The 17536-nt window shown below is 49.8% G+C and overlaps 1 protein-coding gene across 9 annotated transcripts in view; it reads left to right on the top strand.

Annotated features, from left to right (window-relative positions):
- Positions 1-17536, top strand: part of RAPGEF1 (Rap guanine nucleotide exchange factor 1) — an 83352-nt gene that overhangs the window by 55130 nt on the left and 10686 nt on the right. For 3 of the 9 annotated variants that reach the window (XM_035341295.1, XM_035341291.1, XM_035341294.1), the window contains 6 exons: positions 504-706; positions 3494-3652; positions 12412-12693; positions 13906-13998; positions 15539-15627; positions 16955-17066. In XM_035341295.1, the coding sequence (XP_035197186.1) occupies positions 504-706; positions 3494-3652; positions 12412-12693; positions 13906-13998; positions 15539-15627; positions 16955-17066 (938 nt within the window). The remainder of the gene's footprint in view (positions 1-503; positions 707-3493; positions 3653-12411; positions 12694-13905; positions 13999-15538; positions 15628-16954; positions 17067-17536) is intronic. The other 6 variants (XM_035341293.1, XM_035341298.1, XM_035341297.1 and 3 more) reach the window with 6 other exon arrangements.

The following is a 17536-nucleotide window of genomic DNA, read 5'->3' as shown; positions in this document are numbered from 1 at the left end:
GGCACAGGAATTATTATCACTTTACTGTCGAGGTTGCATCTGTGCAAGGTGATTTGTGTCTCCTAAACACAGACCAAAGTCATTCTCTTTCTTCTGGTGACCTGGGGCATCAGCTGTTGAGGAATATTCCCCAGATTGCCCCAGGTTACACGAGGAAGGGGTTTGGTCTGCGAGCTGCTGAGTCAAACTCCTCAGGTAGCTCTTTGGAGTCATCACTGGTTTAAGCAAAACCGGTGCCAGATTTGTTTGTGGCCTGCAACGAGTTTCATTGTGTGCTGGCCTGCAGGGTGGGAAGCTCACAGATTCTTTCCTCCGAGGTGAACGGCAACCTGCTGTGCGAGGTACTGCAGATGCCTTGCTGCTGCCCTGAAGCAAAGCCCAGCTGCAAGAGCAGCGTGGCATCGCTCCTATTTATTCCGAGGGTGGGCGCCGTGCCTGCTTGGGGCAGGATAGGCTGCAGCACGTGGACCAGAGGCAGTGAGCGTGGCCTTTTTGTGTTGCAGTGCTGGCCTATATGCAGTTTGTGGAGGACTACTCGGAGCCGCAGCCATCCATGTTCTACCAGACCCCGCAGAACGAGCACATCTACCAGCAGAAGAACAAGCACCTCAGGGAAGTCTATGGCATCAACGACTCCTTCATCAGCTTAGAACCCTCTCAAGACCTGGCACCTCCACCCGCTCTCCCACCGAAGCAGCGGCAGCTGGTGAGTGACATCCGTGGTGCCCTCCCCAGCAGGGCGCAGCAGCCTCGTGGGAGCAGCCCTGGGTTTGCTGCTCCTCCTTCTGACAGGCTGCGGTTGTGGGAGGATGGATGTCTCATTGGTGTCATCCACCTCGTGTTCCTTGCCATCTTGTTAGCACGTTTTTAGGCATTTTGCATCATCTACTTTGAGCTCCTGTGCTCCTTTCTAACCCCGCGTTCAGACTATTCTGCATCAGCCCTGAAAGTCCTGAAATGCCCTGAAAATGAAATGTTAGTCTTCCACATGGCACGGCTGAATCTGTGCCAGACTGGAGGCTTTGTAATGACGAGTGCTTTGAAGATTTTGACATGCTGGGCAACACAATTTTTCGAGAGATTGCTGCACTGTTGTTCCCAGTGTTGTTTTGAATTTGTTGTCAAGGATGCCACTAATAATAACCGTTTAAACATAATCACTGCTTTTATGGCTCAATCTCTGCCAGAGCCACAGAACTTCGGTACAGCCATTATTTAACTCGTGCATGTTTTCCCCACATCAGCCCCCTTGTGAGATGCAGGATTTTACCTGTTTTGTGCAGTTCTGTGGCCGTAGGAGCCAGTGGCACCCCTGCTTTTGTGTGCCCCGATGGTGCTTTTTTAGTTTGCTTTGGTTTGGCTCATTTGGTGAAATTGTTTCATTTATTTGCAATTAACGAGAATGTTAATTGCCTTCTGAAAAATGGAATTTCACGGTGATCTTTTGGCCATTTCAGCCTACTGGCACATAAAGGCACACCCACAGGTGTACGTGCATTGAGTTGAACACTACGGTGAGCCCCATTTTCCACGTGGGGGATGAAGTCCTGGCCTCAGCGATGGCAGCAGCAGCTTTATTTCCAGCCTCAGTGGCTGAAATAAAATAGATTTTGTCCTATTTCTTTTTAAAGGTCTTTTTTTCTTTTCTCATTTTTTAACTCCAACCTTAGGGGGCTTGTTTATATTATTCTTTATATTACCTTTTTTAAAGAACAGCTAAAATGTTCTTGAATGCATCTTTTTTGTCGATGCTGTCTGACTGACGTTGGCCATGGCTTTAATAAAACAGGAGGAGATGTTGGAGCAGAGCCATGCTCTTACCATCATGAGGGCAACTGTTGCAATACGCGCTGCTGTTATCTGTGCTAAAGTTTGACTGTCCCAGAGAGCTACTTTTTAATGAAATGGGAAAAGCTACATGGAGTTCTAGTGCGGGAATTCGCGTAACCACATTCCTTTGACACAGACAGGAGTCCTAAAAAATGAACATTCCTGGCCAAATGTTAAGTAAACGTTAAGTATTACGCATTACTATTTTGTGGGGTTGAGACCTGAAATGCCCCGACCCATCCGATTTTTAGGGATCCAGGAGACTCTTCAGGACTTCTCTCTGAAGGATCAGGCACTTCTCCAGGGGCTGTGGTCCCCTTGTCAGGGGGATCCTTGCATGGTCACTTGTAGTCCCTTGCCCTGCCTCCTCTTAGAGGTGACCATGCCCTAGTGACAGTTCCTGATGATGACATGGTCTCTGCGTGGTCAGGTAGGGTGTGTAGCAAAGCACAGATTTCACAGGTCCTGAGAATTGTTGAGTACCATGGTCATTATTGTGCAGAAGGGAAATTCAGCTCCGTTTTTGAGTTTGTCAGCTGAAGCAAAGCATATCTTTGCTGCCCTTTAATCATTACCTGGGCAGCCAAAATGTCGCTGTTTTGCCTTCCAGGCATTCGTGTAGTCTTGCAGGCTTGATATCATCAAGGTGATGCTTGCAGTTCCCCTGAAGCAGAGGTTTCTTAAAATGCAGCCTTGTGCCCCTACCTTCGTCTCTCAGTTGGGGAGAGTGGTGCGAGCAGACAATGGCTCACTCAGCAATCACTGTAAAAGCCATCAGGCTCTAGTGTTCCTCTGGTCCTGCTGCCCAGGGAGATCCTGAAACAGCAAATCATGTGGACATCAGCTGCTCCAGCAGCAGGGGAGGTTTGCTGGATGGACTTCTCTCTAAAATAATAATTAGGAAGTCCTTTCTTGCAAGTTTTGTATCTTGCATATGAAATATTTGCACGTTATATTCAACAAGTCAGGGCTGAGAAAGCCCAGGTACAGCTTAGCCTCCCTCAGCCCCTTACTGCAGTGAATTCAGGTAAAATTCTTAACAGTATTTATTATTTACTGCGTAATATCTCCCTCTTGTGCAAACAATCTATACTTTGGGTTGGACTGAAAACTCAGTGGGCACAGTTTTTATCCAGTATCCCCACAGCACTCTTGAAGGCCCACAGACCACCGGAGAGTCCTGAGTTTCCAGTCCACAGATTGCCAAAAAAAAAAAAACTAGCAGTCTGCAAGAGATGGCTGCGTAACAGACAGAAGGAAGAGCCAGGTCCCTGCTGGGCAGCAGCTCCTGCCCATACCTGCTCCTTTGGGCATCTGTCCCCGGTGTTACGGGGGAAAAAGGGTGGCGTGGAGCAGCTTGCCTGCCTTCCAGCAGCTCCCCGGGGGTGAACTGGGAGGGGGAGGTGGGCATTTATTTTTAAGGGATTTGTGAAACAAAGACGATTCAAACTGTGATTTTTGTCATGCCTCCTGAGCTCCAGAAGGGTGTATCGGTGTGTCTGGCGCTGATGAACTGTATGAACAGCTGTTTGCTTAGCAAGCAAACCAAAAAAAAAGTTATATGCATTGTTTTACAGTTGGCATTTCTTACCCTTTATTCATAGCTTTTTCTATGCTTTCTTTCTTTGTTTCTTCTGTCTCTCGCTTTCTTCCCCCTCTTCAGCAGGCCTCCTATGCTGCCTCTTCTTTCCCTTCTGTCTCCTACTGTGTCCAGCAAACTAAAGTGCCCTTCACCCCCGAGGACACCGGTGCCACTCAGGGCCTCACTATGTCAGTCTCTAACTCCTTTCTCAACCGGCACAGCTCCTTTCCTGTGCACTCGGTGAGTTGCTTTCTGCACTTCTGTAACGTGTGTGTATTTGTGCCCCTGATTAAATGCTCGTGTGCCAAGCTGTGCTTGTGTTCTGGGTAAAGAGAAAAGTTCTTTGGGGGCTTTGGAACTCAGTAGTAAGCAGCCAGGGGATGAAAACGGTGTGTAAATCTCATTAAATGAAATGCGGGGCAGATGCAGCTTTCATTACTTTACCTCCACATCTGGATTGACATTTGTGGAGAGGGACGGGCAGAGGAGATCAGGCCTGTGTGCGAAGGCACGCTCCGTGACCTACATGTTCCCCAGGCTGCACGCTGAAACTGCCAAGTCTTTTTGTTCTGCCGCGTAACGTCAGCGATGTGGATGAGTCGATTAAATGCTGCTGTGTGAATCTGGCCTTTGGAGAAATAACGAGCCGCCATCCCTGAAGAACACGGATTTAGGCAAAGGCATGGAACAGTGGCTGCAGCTCCTTATTCTTTTTTCTAGAAGATGGCCTCTCCCACATCTTTCATCTCCTATTTGCTTGTCCGCTTCCCTTCATGTCCCCCTGATCCCAAACAATCTCAGTCAGCTTGTATGGTTTGCTGACGAATGAGCAGGGTTTCCTCTCCTACAGCTCGGGTCTAAAGAAAGAATCACAGGAGGAGCTGAAAATGATGTAAATTGAAATAATAATCTTAAAGTACCGCTTAAATCTGTGATCAGCTGCTTAAATTAAATGGTAGCAATAACAAAGTGTTAATGTAATGAAATTCAATCGAACCATGGGATTCCAACAGCTCAGCAGCGTGAGGAGCGCTTGCACGTAGGACTGTGTGGTTATGTGCTGCCTGCCTGCCTGATGACAACTGGGAATAGATTATTTTTAACATTAGCTTGGATATTTAGTAAATTACATTTATTCTGGAGAAATTATCAGGCAAGAGTTAAGAAAATTCAGGAGTGTTTCAATTAGTTTAATGCTAAATATTTGAAAACTGTATCCTCACACCCTGTCACTGCCGCCTTTGCATTTCAACCCCCACTCGTTCTCTAAAAATGAATGGCAATGATGTGATTAGCTGGGTCTGAAGAAGTATTCAAGCAGAGTTACTTCACAAGCCATGAATTAAAGCTTTCAGCTTCCACTTGTGGGAGAAAGAGCAGTATCATCATTTTGCTGCATAGCTGAAAAGGCTGAGGTGTGGTAAGGCTACTGCTTGCATGAGCCCGTGAAAAACGGTTTTAAAAATTGAAATAATGCAAAAGTTCTGAATTGTACAGCTTTCTGTTTGATAGCAGTCCTTCCAAAGATAACAGAACTGTAAGACCAGGTCAAAGCACTTCACTATCTTTGTTTTAATTGAGAGCCTATAAATATGTTGCTATAACATCCTAAAAATATGTGGGCACGTTCACTTTAAAAGGTGTCCTGGTTGGATTTGAATGGTTGCTGCATGCTTAATTATTTTGACCTGTTCTGATCTTGCTTTGGACTTCATTTTTGCAAGGATTTGGTAAAGGGAGAATAAGTGAAGCACGAGGAACAATGCGAACAGTTGGGCAATGCACTGTCAAATGCACAAAGGAAATAACTGAATTAAAAGTGGTGACTTTTCCATTAATGCCTTTAATTTATGGTAATCTCGTGATTGCTCATGACTCTAGCTGGTTTATTTTTTCACAGGCAAAAATGAGATTTTCACCTTTGACAGTGACTCTTTGTCTCTGAGCTGCAAAATACCAATGTCCTTACATGCTTCGGAGCTGACCCATATAATATCACAGCCGTGGTTTATCCCATTTTCCCTGTCCCTAATGAGACAGAGAAGTGAAACAGCTGTCAAGGTCTGGATCGCTCCCAGGGTGACACCCTGCATTCCAGCACTGAAAGGACCGGAGCCCTTCTTGCGGTCTGCTCCTGAGCATTGCCTGGCAAAGCCGCCTTTCACATGGGGGATGCTCCAAGCTGCACCCAGGAGCACTTGGTGTGCATTGCTCTGCTCTCCTGCCATTCTCACGTCTTCGTTTTTTCTGCTCCTTCACTCCGATGAGCACTGTGGTGAGCAATAAACCTGTTAAGAGCTAAGCATTAGCAATCCACCGGTCCCAGCAGGGGAGTTAATGCGAGGAAGAGCACACCTTTCGTGCACCAGCCAACTGAGGGGTTGGCCTCCTACGTACCCAAATCATCAGTGGAGATCATCACATCTCTCAAAACGATACATCTCCTGCGTTAGTCTTATCCCTTCTGTACATGAACAAAAACCCTCCTTAGGTCAATACCAGGAAGTCGGAGCTAATAAACCAAATGGCTGTGCATTAGCATAACGTGAGCAGTGCTCTGCAGATTTCCAGGCGTAGCCAAGTGTCAGAAAGTGCCCCGTGCTTTTTTCTTCCCAGGAGGCTGGCCTGGGGTGGACACCAGGCATCAGTCCCAGGAGAACTCCTAGCCCTGTACCGTTCTTTTCAGACGGTGCTTTGAAGTAAGGAAGGAAAAAAAAAAAAGGAGTTCAGACCATCTGTACTCTCTTAATTTGTAATTTGTGAATTTCTTTTCCAGAAGCCGGCCTCTTTTTTTTTTCCCCTCAGAGCTGCAGACGCTGCTGCAGTCCAGAAGCCACCAGCACTCTGTGAACCCACTAACAGCACTTTTCCCTTCTTCGCAGGAAATTGTGTCAGAAGTAATAGCTTTTACTGGACAGAGGCAGATCTTAAGCAACTGGATCAAACCTCATCGGTTTGGCAAGTTGGGTCTGTTTTTCACCGAGTCTGATTCGTGTCTAGCCTCTGTGCCAGCAAGGGTCATGTTTGTAGCGTGGGCTGATGCTGTAAGGAAACGCAGCATCATCGTCCCCGCTGTTACGCCGCTAAATCTCACATTGCCGGGACAACTGGGTCGTAATGTCAAGAGTCATTTTAGGGATTCCCCTCTCTTTTGAAAGCAACTCTCTGTCGCTAGACAGTGGGGAAGGAGGTATGCAATAAGAATGATCCTTCTTCCTATCCTAAACTTGGTTTGCAGAAGGTTTTCCCCAGCAGATCTCCTCCCTCCCTCCCTGTTGTGGGACAGAGATACTGCCTTTTCCACCTCATTGTGCTGTTGACTGGAAATGGGTGAGCAGGTTTCCAAGTGGCAGGAATCAAACCTCTCGGCTTCCTGGCAGTGGGGGAACTCTGCACTGATAGAAGAAATCGGTGAGGATACAAGATACGCTGCTATCTGTCTACATCTTTTCCACCAAAGACGGCAGAGAGACTTGCATTCACTTACAGCTAGGAAGCTTTTTGTTGAAACAAGGGATGCAGTTGTTTCTCTGAGTCTTGCAAATACCACTAGTGGAAATTGGGCTGTATCCTCCACTGTGGTCTTACCTTTCTCAAAACGCTGTTCTGTCTTGTGTTTTCTTTTTAATTAAGGAACATTTCCAGTAACTGCCAAGGAACCAAATTGGCCGCCTGCTTCCAACTTAAAGCATCAGTGATTTCCTTACGAAACCCCTAGTTCAACGCTTCTGTTTTCACTTGTTCCCACAGTTCTTCTGCAAATTGAGAAAATGCACAGAAGATTCACAGCAACTGTTTCTCTTTCTTGTGTGCGTGTTAATGTATGTTCAGGAAAAGGAGGGTCAGATAAGTGTTTAAAGGCGCACGCAATTCCGACATGTGCTTTGCATGTTTCCTCCACCTTGCTCCTATTTGTGTAGCTCGGTTCCAGTCTGCAACCCAGACTGCAGCTCCGGTCCTTGGCAGAGACTGAGGTTTTGGGATCCACGTGGTGCTCTGCTGGTGGGAGCCACTACAAAACCAGGACCGTGAGATGACGGTGTGTTAGTTCCTTTCTGTCCTAAGCGGGATTTGGCTCCTTAGTTTGTAGCAGAGGGAAAGGGGAAACAAGATTTGCGTCCATTTAAGCAGCCGTTGAGTGCTAAGTATTGTTTTGCCTTTCCTGTTTCACGTTCCTTTTGCATTTATGTTCATTTCCACTGCCCGCAGCAAGCCTGCACGGCGGTATTAATAGTGCTGTTGTATGCCAGCATCGCCAAATCCTGCTTCAGAAAAGCCCTTCCTGCAGTCACTTACATTTACCTGCACTGTCTCTGTACAGGTCTCTCTGAACAGTCAGCCTGCCGATTTCACAGGCCACATGCCACATTTCTGTGTGGCTGGCTTTAGGAGTCTCATCCTCACCTCCATGCTCTGCCTTTGAAAGGTGTCTGCTAGATCTGGTGGTATTGTTTAGAAGACAAGCAGGAGCTGATGCTGTATTTGTGATCAGATTGAGTTCTGATAGTTTCAAGAGAAATGTGTGATAGCATGGTTAGTAAGCCTTGCAAATGTTTTCATCCCCCCCATCCATTTTCACGGCAAGGTTGTACAAGAAGCCCTCCCTTAAGGAATTCTCCCTTAAGGAGAGTTCGGATGTTGTGCTTTTGATGCAGAAGCCAGGAGAACCTTTCCCAAGGGAACCGAAAGCCCCGTCCGTCCATCTGCTGTGCTAACCACTACTTAAAAATAGCGAGGTCAGCCGTGCAGCCGGGTCAGAGGCTTCGCCGAGAAACATTCAGGCACGAGGGGTTACTGCCTTTCCTGTGGCAGTGCTTGAAGCCGGTCTGTTGGCAGCCTGTGTTTCCAGCCATTCATTGTGGGAGCATTTCCTTCCTCATTAGCAAAAGTACCTGGAAGTCCAGCATTGTGTCATGAGATAGGAAGTGTTTTCCAATCGTTGGCTGTGTAATTATATTCTTAGGGTTTGTGCAACGCCCAGGGTTTTGCGAACACAGTTCTCTGCTGTTAGACTTGGGGCATCCAGTTCTGGCGCGTTGCCCGCGTTTCTCTCTTAACAGCCTTAGCAGAGGAGATCTGAAAGATTGATCCTTTCCTCTGATAGCTTCGTGTTTTGGAATTCTGATGCTCTATCTGATCTGGGAGTGTCTGGCAGGATTGCAGATTAATTTGGCAGAAGTCGCTAGGGCGACGGAGAAGGCTTTGCTTAAAAGGTAAAGACCGGGGCTGCTGATGCTGCAGATGCTCTGACAGCCATTTAATTGAGGTCAGCTCTGAGTTTAGGATGGAGATTGCTGTTGCTCGCAGCCAGTGACTGCCATAACCACCCTTCCTCCCTGTGACTTGGTCAGCCGTGCCTAGGGGGTGTTGAGAAGCATCGCTCTTGAAATAAGAAGCTTTCTGTTAGAGAGTTCATCTCCTGCCATCTAATCCAAATAAACGTCCCTAATGTCATTGACCTTTGGGACATCCTGTGACGCCCCTGTTAATGATGGAAAGCTGTACTCAAACTAAAAATCAAAGGCAGCAACTTGGGGATGTTGAAAGATGCCGTCCCTGGCAGATCCGTGTGCCGCGCTGGTGTCGGTGTGTGTAAACTGTCAGGTCTGGGCAAGTCGGCTTCCCGCTGTGCTCAGGAGATTGCTTCTCGCTGAGAGCATGCTTGGTGGGAATGCTTCCCAAGTGACAGACAGATTTTATAAATATACTTTACTGGAAAGAGGAGAGGGATCTCTCTTTGCTCTCTCTTCTCCCTGTGCTGGCCATTTGCTGTCAGAATCCCTCGCAGTGAGACTGTCCTCTGGTCCCTTGCTAGGAGCCTGGCAGCACGGTCTGCGTTTGGAAAGAGGAAAACTCTGGTTTTGGTTGCTTTCTAGCTTCCCAAAATTTATTTCAAATGATTTCACCTAAAGCAAAGCCGTGGAGCAGGAGGTTCTGTCAGTACAGCCATCACCGAGGCCTTACTGACCCCACAAAAAACCCTCTAAGAAGCAGAATAAAACCAGCACCGATCAGTTTCCAAGGTAAACCGCTGCCTGTGATTTTGTGAGGCCAGGGGAGGACTAATTTGCTTATGACGGTTGTCTTGAATGGACTCTCCCCTCCCAAAATAAGTGCGGATTTTACAGGATGACGGCTTCCCGGAGCCGTACACCGCCCAAACCCTGCGGAAGCCATCGCAGCAATTCCTGCTGCAGCTGCCGGCTGGGCTGGGCCGGGCTGGCCGGGGGCGCAGCAGGAATGGGTACCATATGGACATCATCTCCACCGCAGGGTGTTTTTCCACTTTCAAAGTATGCTGCATTCTTGGCTCTTGTCCCAGCATGGCTGCATAGCTGGAATTCCCGAGCTGCTTGCCGGGGAGGAAGGAGGGCTCTTCCTGGCTGCCTGCTCCCAGCTGCAGCCGTACGGGACCGGGAGCTGAGAGCAGCCTGGTTAATGAATGCCAGCTCACCGAAGGCTTCCCTGGGCTGTTCCCTTTGTTAACGGCACGCTGAGAGCGTGTCTGCGCCGTGAAGTGATTGATCACGGATCCCATCATGAAGATTAATGCGTTTTATGGCTACCTGGGCCTTAAGCTGCTACTTTCTATGCACCTCGTGCCAGGATATTGTTTTGAAAGGCGCACTGGCGAGGCCAGGGAGAGATGAATGTGTACAGATTGTCAGTAGTAACGTATCCACATCCAGAGTTTTAAAATTGATGCAAAGTTGTGCTATATTTAGGCCTAAATTGCCTTCAAATTGGCATTAATGTCTCCGAAACTCCGCAAGTCAGAAGCTGTGCAGATTTTCCTTCCCTGGCAGCAGTAATTCATCTCCCCGAGCTGCGAGCCGAGCCTGCAGGCTGCACACCACACAGCCCACCAGCTGCCGAGCCTCCGGCCCCCGTTTGGCCTGAACTTACCCTGCCGCTGCCCTGGCACAGCCTGAGCCCTTCGCAGGGCGCCTGACTGTCCCCAGGCGACGCGGTCGAGGCCGGGAGTTCCCCTTGCTCGTGGTCTGAATGAGCTCCGCTGCTTCCCTGCAAAACCCTGGCTTTTTCTCCAGGTTCAGCAGGTCAGAGACGGTAACTTTTGGGGGTCCTTGGTGGAAGATGTCCGTCAGCTACAGAGTGAAGGACAGCAGGGTGCCCCGTAGGGTGCAGGATGCCCAGCAGTGGAGGCACTGGCACGCAGCCCCTGGTGGAGAAAATCATTTCCCTTATGGCAGTGTTTCATCTCACCACTGGGCCAGCAGTTTGGGCGCCTTCTCGAGCACCGTTGCAAGTGTTTGGTGGGAGGTCCGTGTTCTGTGTGCTCTGCTCCAATTCTTTCTATGGGGACTGGCTCGGGGCTCGGGGCATTAGCTGTCACGTTAGCGGCGGTGAGATCATGGAATAGGGGGACGGGGCAGGCATAATGGATCTGCTGAGCCAAGGCGATGTCATGAGCCTGGAGTCTTACGAGGGATTTAGCGGTTTGTGCCATGCAAGTGAAAATGAATAAATGTAGAGCATTTATCCGGGCAGAAAGTAAATACGCAGATTAGACTTGGCATTGTTACGAGGCAGCGCCACGAGCGGACGGTGTCCCTGGAGCCGGGGCTGCTCACCCGTGAAGGGACGGGCAGGAAGGGAGAGGAGCCTGTCCTAGAGCCAGGCTCCTTTCAGCCACGGGCATGTGCTAGGGATTTGCATTTTGATTATTCTTCAGTAGTCTTTTAAGCTCTCTTTCCAAAGCATCTCCCTCTGCTCCTCTGTATTATGGCCTGCGATTCGTTTGGGGCCCCTAGACGGCACCCAGAGCACGGCCGGACTCGAGGCACGGCGGAGGGCAGCCGCTGGAGGATTGGGGTGCTGGAAGCTGAAGTCTGGCCGTTGACCTTTGTTTCCTTTCCAGCTTGTAGTGGAAAAACTTCTTTGCCTGAGCTCCCAGCCTGAGGCACCACAGCTTCATTTCAGCATGGTGTTTTTGGGTGACATGATGCTTCCTAAAGCTCCTCTCCAGCAGGTTTAGCATTGTTGTCTTTTTTTTCTTTCTTTTTTTTCCCCTTCTCCCCTCTCTGGTGGGTGTCAGCTTTGCTCTCCTCTTGTTTTGGAGATACCCTGGTGGTAAATCTTACTAGCACCAGATGTTAAAAGACAGAGGATTGCTCGTGTTTTTCTTGGCACAATGTACTCCCACTGCACCCTGCTTAATATTATCTGTACGGTAATCTGATGATTAGGAGAGATAGTGAAATAAAGCTTTATGTAGATGATCTCTTTTCATCTCTTCAACTGACTTTTAGAGCCACTGCATTAAAGGATTGGTTTGATAAGGAATTCATTGCTCCTGAGGGCAATTATCGGTTTTGCTCCCAATGTTTCTCAGATGGAAAGGAGTAAAAGCATCTCCTGTTGTAATCTCCTTTATCCTTCAGTAGCTCTGAAGACGGGATCCGGTCACTTCTCACTGGGAGGCGTGTGTTCTGGAACAGCCTTGACACAGGAGCTGTTAAATTACAGGGCTGCAGCAAGCGGCATCTTACATTTGGATCCTGTGGAAAAATCCCAGAAAGGCAACAATCCCCAGCGTCCTCTCTGTTGAGACACTTCCAGCGTGCTCCCAGGCCTGGTTTCTGTATGCCTTCACATCCTTTCAGCCACCCAAGCACCTTCCAGGTGCACCTTGTCACTAAGTGCTGAAACCCAGGCGTTCCCCCCTGCCCTGCAGAGGCTGGGGCCCTGCAGACGAACCCCGTTGCCCGCCTTCCCTGCCCGGCTGCTGGTGTTGTCAGGACTCTCCTTGCTGTGAAAAAGCTGCCTGACGTCCCAGGCAGCAGTTCCTGCTGGAATGGGGGGATGATAAAATAACGCGCCCTCTGCTTGGGATCGCCTTTCGAGCCAGAGGCGCCGTTGTTGGAATTGCCTTGTGCTGTCACTGCTGAGCTGCTGCTGATCTAACGACTTTTTCTTTTGTCTGTCTCCTTCCTTTTCCCATCTTCCTCGTTTGTGTCGTCCATCTCCGCGTCCTGTAGTACAAGTCCGTGTTTAGGTCCTACTCCCAGGACTTCGTGCCTCACAACCAAGTCTCCATACCTCCTTTCCTGTCTTCTACCTCCTCGTCCTGCTCCACCCCGCCTTTCCCCCCCGTCCATCCGTCTCAGAGCTCTGACCTAGCGGTGCCAGCCACGGCCAGCCAGTCTCCCAGCGCTGGGGATGTGCCAAACTCCTCTTCGCAGGAGAGCAGCTTTAACGGGAATGCTCCTGTCTGCCTTCCTTCTGAAACCTCTTTCACTGATTCTCTCCAGACGGCTTCGGTGAGACTATCCAAAGAGATGATAATGCAAGGCTGGGGTTTGGTTTTGTTTTAAAGAAATGTCGCTTGTGTTAATACATGCTTAAGCTCGATGTGATCTAGTCTGGTTTCCAAACTCGTGTGTGAACGCAGAGAGGTAATTTCATACAAAGATTGCTACCGAAAAATGAACCTCGTGGGTTTGAGAAAATGTTAATGCCTATGGTGGGAACAAAATGTCAAATGCTGGTGAAGGGGAGAGGAAGAGGAGGTGCTCTAGCTTCCTGCAATTGTGATACGAACCAGAGGAAGGTAAAGGGGTGTTGTGAGGTTGGTTGTTCCTGCACACAGGTTCCCAGCAGTGGTTCCATCCTGCAGCTGCTGCTGTGGCAGGAATTGGCGATAGCCCTCCTGCTCCCTTCCCACTGGGGAGCCCCTGGAGCTGTGGGTCTGGTTCAGCTCGTGCTCTCCTGTGCATAACCCTGCTGCTTCCTCCAGGCTCCTGCTCTTCCAGCAGCACCGACTGTGCACGTGGTGGCAGCGCGAGTCGGTGACGTGGGACTAAAGCTGTTCCCTCTCTGACGGGCGCTGCCATGAGTTCCAAGTCCCAGGCTGGTTTTGCAGACCAGCAGGCAGGTTACTTCGTTGAGCACCTCTTGTACAAGGCAGCATCTCTCCTCTTTGCTGCAAAACCCAGAGGTGATGGGATTAGAGCCTCAGCTCTGTGCGTGGCGGTGGTGCTTGGAAGGGGGACACAGACTGCAGAGACACTGATCATTTTTTCACCCTTTGGACCTGACCTCGCTGTTGCATCTTCCTTGCTTTGGGTCCTTGTTACAGCCCAGTAAGCCCTTGAGCTTGGCTCAGCCTGGCGTGATGGCTGTAGCCTGTGCTGTGAAGCAGCTTGGGGACACATTTGGGTCCATGGGGCTGCTCTGCACGTAGTGGCAGGCCTGGTGTCAGCAGGGCGGGTGCGTGTGCTCCAGGCTCTGACCGCTCAGCAGCCACAGCCTTCAGTCCTCGCTTGGCACCTGCGTGGTCCCCTCTTGCCACGCGGCGCCTGCTGCAGCTCGGGGCCCTCTGGATACTCCTCGAGACCCAGAAAACACCAGCCTCCAGGCAGGTGCAGCTGAGCCACAGGCAGGGCTTCTGGCTAGGTGGCAACGGCCGCAGGGCACCGCTCCTCCCAGGCGTGGGCACCGTCACCTATCTCCTTTCGTCCTGTCTCCCCTAGAGCGAAAACGCCAGCGAGGAGGCTGGTGAGGGTGAATACGTCAATCTGTATTCCTCTGGCCAGAGCAACGGGGAGGTCCCTCACCCTGCAGGAGTAAGTAACCTGGAGAGGGCCACGCACTGGGAAGGGGCTGCCTGGTGCATGCTGAGCTCACGCTTGGTACCGGCCCTGCGCATCCTGGGGTGTCCTCTTGCTGTGGCCGTCCCTTTGCTTGCCCTCTCCTGGCTTGCTGGCTTTGATGGCCTCCTGGTTCAGGTGGAGAGCAGGCTGTCGAGGCTGGGAGAGCCCTGGCAGAATGGAGGGGTGGCTTCTCCTTCCTCCCTCTCTCACCTGCGCTTCGCTGTTTGTTTGGAGCTGCTTGCCTGAGTTTCCCCTTCAGAAAGCTGCGCTCTGACCAGCACGGTCCTGTGTCTGGGCTCACTCCTGTAACCGCTTTGGCTTTCCTATGTCGATAAATAAAGCCTTCTACTCCTCTTTTTTTTTTTTTATCTTTTACTTCTCCATCTGGGTACGAAGCGATGGGCTGATTTAGAGCTGTTTCTTCCTTTACTCACGCCTCCTATCTTAGGAATTTCCTAGAGGAGGCAGGGTGTGCTCCACGGCAGGGAGGTGCCATCTTCCTGTTGTGTCACCGCGAGCGGCGGCAGAGGTCTGTGCTGGTCCCGTGCCTGCCCTCGCCTAGGAAGGCACTTCTCCTGCAGGATGTCTCCGAGACCTTTATCTGTGCTGGCGTTAAATGGCCGGAGAGATAGCGCTCCCAGCACTTCCCTTAGCAGATGCAGCAAGGCAGGCCCGGCCCTTCGGGCAGTCGCTAGTTGGTTCTGAAACAAAGGGCTTTACAGATGCCGTCCGGGAAAAATCTGCAGCCGCTGACACATCTTACCAGGCTGGATCTGAGTGCAGGTGGTTTCAGTCCTGTCTGTTCAGCAGGTTGAATCTCCAGGTTCCACTCCGCGTGGCGTTAAATAACTGAACTCCAGCACCGTTAGCTCAGTGTTCCCATTTGCCATTCATGGCTATTTTCCTCGTTAAATGGCTAATTTTAAAAGCTGTGTTTTTATTTGCTCTGAGCTATCTGCCTGCTCTCCCAGGCTCTGCTTTTTGCGTTAGCCTCGTTTCCCAGCCGTGAATTGTGAAGTGGGAACGTTTTGTCATTGTGGAAGCTCTTCTGATGGGCACAAGGGGAGCAGGAAGGGCAGTCTGCATCCCCCCCCTAACGTTCTGGTTTTGGGGGGCTGTAACTGAGAGGGGAACTGAAACGGGAGCCTGGAGCTGGCTGTGCCCTTTCTGATTGAAGGAAAAGACAAGAGTATTCAGCTGCAAGGGCTGAGAAAAAAAGTGGTGAGAGGGTTAAAATCCAAGACAACAGCTGACTTGTGTTGTAACTTTCAGCATCATTTCACAATGTTAAAAGCAAACAATACTAATTACACTAGTCTCCAGAGATGGTCCCAAATTTCCTGTCTAATTAACTTCTGTGTTTTCCTGGCATTTGGCATTAACTTGCATCAATCTTTAACCTCTCTGTAGGAATTTACGGTAAAGGGCCATTTAGAGGCAGTAGGACTGTAAATGCAAGCCTAGTTGTGGTGTAGGACCCCAGGCAATAATGAAAAACTTGTTCTGTTTGCAGGAATCTCCCTCCGTCAAAGACGGCCACCCCAAAGAGCCGGGTTCAAACAGCAGTGCCATGGGGAAGGAAGGCAAAGATGGTGCTGAGAGGTAAGCCCGAATCCCACAGAGCACACGCTTCCCAGCCTCAAGGTGTACAGAGCATCATCCTTTCTGTCCACCCTCTGGCAAACAGTCCTTGCGGCTGCCTCTTCTGCCCTCGACCATCCCCAAATCCTCCAGATTTTAAGCCTTTTTTTTTTCCTACAATGGGTGAGCAGTAGGGGAGGCAGGATATCAGCATCCAGGCAAGGTATCAGTACTTAACTCAGCGAGCCTGGAGGGGTTAATGCAGCCCGTGGTCATCATCGCAAGTCCATCTAATTGGCAGTCCTGTCATAGACGCTGGCTGCTCCCTCCTGCTTCCAGGGAAACATGCAAAAAAAAGTCTGCATTGCTGCTGGGAAATCGTCTTCCAGAAGGGAATTTCTTCCTAACGCTGCTAGTTAGAGGCTGGCTGAGGCCCCAGAGCAGGAGGCTTTATATCCCTTCTAATGCTCTTAGCTATCATTTGTCTATGTAAATGAAGAGGTGCAGGCTGTAACAGATGGGCTTCAGTAGGAGTGGAGTGAGTGCTTCCCTGCTGCTTCAGATTGCTCTTCAATTGCATTTCTAAAGCAAAAATAGAGAACAGCATTGTTTTGTGTGTGATAGTCAACTTCCCTCCCCCATTTTCTTGCAGTTGGTCTGAGGGTTTTAATCCCTGCAGTGAAGGAGACAATGCAGCAGTGCTCTGCAAAGCCCGGTGTCTGGGGAGAGCACAGGCTGGTGCGCTGGATTCTGACCTGTGCCTGGGGAAAACTGTTCAGGACAGGCACTTTTTTTCATTTCTTTAGGAATCCAAGCAGAGAGAGCACGTGTCCAGGTGCTAGAATACCTGCCTTTGGGGTAGGAGTACCAGGGTTGTGAATGTACCCCAAAAAGGGGGGTCAGAGTGCTAAAGCTTCCTGCAGAAAGAGAGCCTGCCATTTCCCCTTGTAGCAGCACAGTGGGATGTGAGCTGACTAAAAGGTAAAGGAACATCCGTTTGAGGAAGGGCTTAGATTTCTGTGCATTAAAAATGTGGTGAATTAAGGAGATGTGGAAGTGTGCATTCATGCAAGGCATAGTAAAATCCTTTCTGCCAGAAATCCAGACACGCGAGCGTTCAGGTCCTAAAGGTTCGTCTTTCTGCTTTTCAAGAGGTGAGCAAAGCAACAGAATTAAAGCTAGACTAAAGCTAGACGTTCGGTCTTGCTTGCAAAAGATTTACCTCCAGGCTTTCTGTGTACTTACTGCTGTTAACGAGGGGCTGTGCACTGAGAGCTTGGGTTGGACCCAGACACCTCTTGTCTTGGTTGGCGACGGCACTGATGGTTGTTGCCTGTGGTTTTTACAGGCAGCAGCAGTCACCGGATGCTTTGGAATCGTCACAGTTGGAGGAAGAAGTAGATGAGCTCTCCCTTATTGACCACAGTGAAATTATGGCTAGGTTAACGCTGAAGCAAGAGGTAGGTTCCCGCAGGGCGTGCTTCCATACTCCTTGGTTTATATTCTGGTGAGATCTGGTTGGTTGTGTTTACAAGCAAGGTATCGGCTTTTATTTGATAGGAAAAACTAGGTTGCAGCACAAGTGGTGTGCAGCTTTGTCTGTGCAGACTGTTGTGAAAGTGTGAGATGCTCTCTAAGAACCAGTTCGTCCTGTGCCCTTTCCCCAGCCTGCTCCTTCCCACGTCGTCAGCCTGTTCCAGTCCAAAATGAAGCACGAGTAATCCAGGTGCAGGTTTGTGGCACTGCCCTTTCGGTCTGGAGGCATGTTGAGCAGATTTCCTGAGCAGGACATTATATTACTGACACGCAAGAGCAGCCAGAGCAGTGTTCTGTGCTGGAGAAGCAGCCTTGGGTGCACTCCCAGACAGCTTTGCTCACTGTGCTTTTGAACCAAGCTGCCTTTGACGTGCAGCTTGAGGGAATATGCAAG

Source organism: Oxyura jamaicensis, chromosome 17 (assembly GCF_011077185.1).
Source record: "Oxyura jamaicensis isolate SHBP4307 breed ruddy duck chromosome 17, BPBGC_Ojam_1.0, whole genome shotgun sequence".
NCBI lineage: Eukaryota > Metazoa > Chordata > Aves > Anseriformes > Anatidae > Oxyura > Oxyura jamaicensis.
Note: the sequence above shows the minus strand (reverse complement) of the source record. Positions and strands in the feature narration are given on the sequence as shown.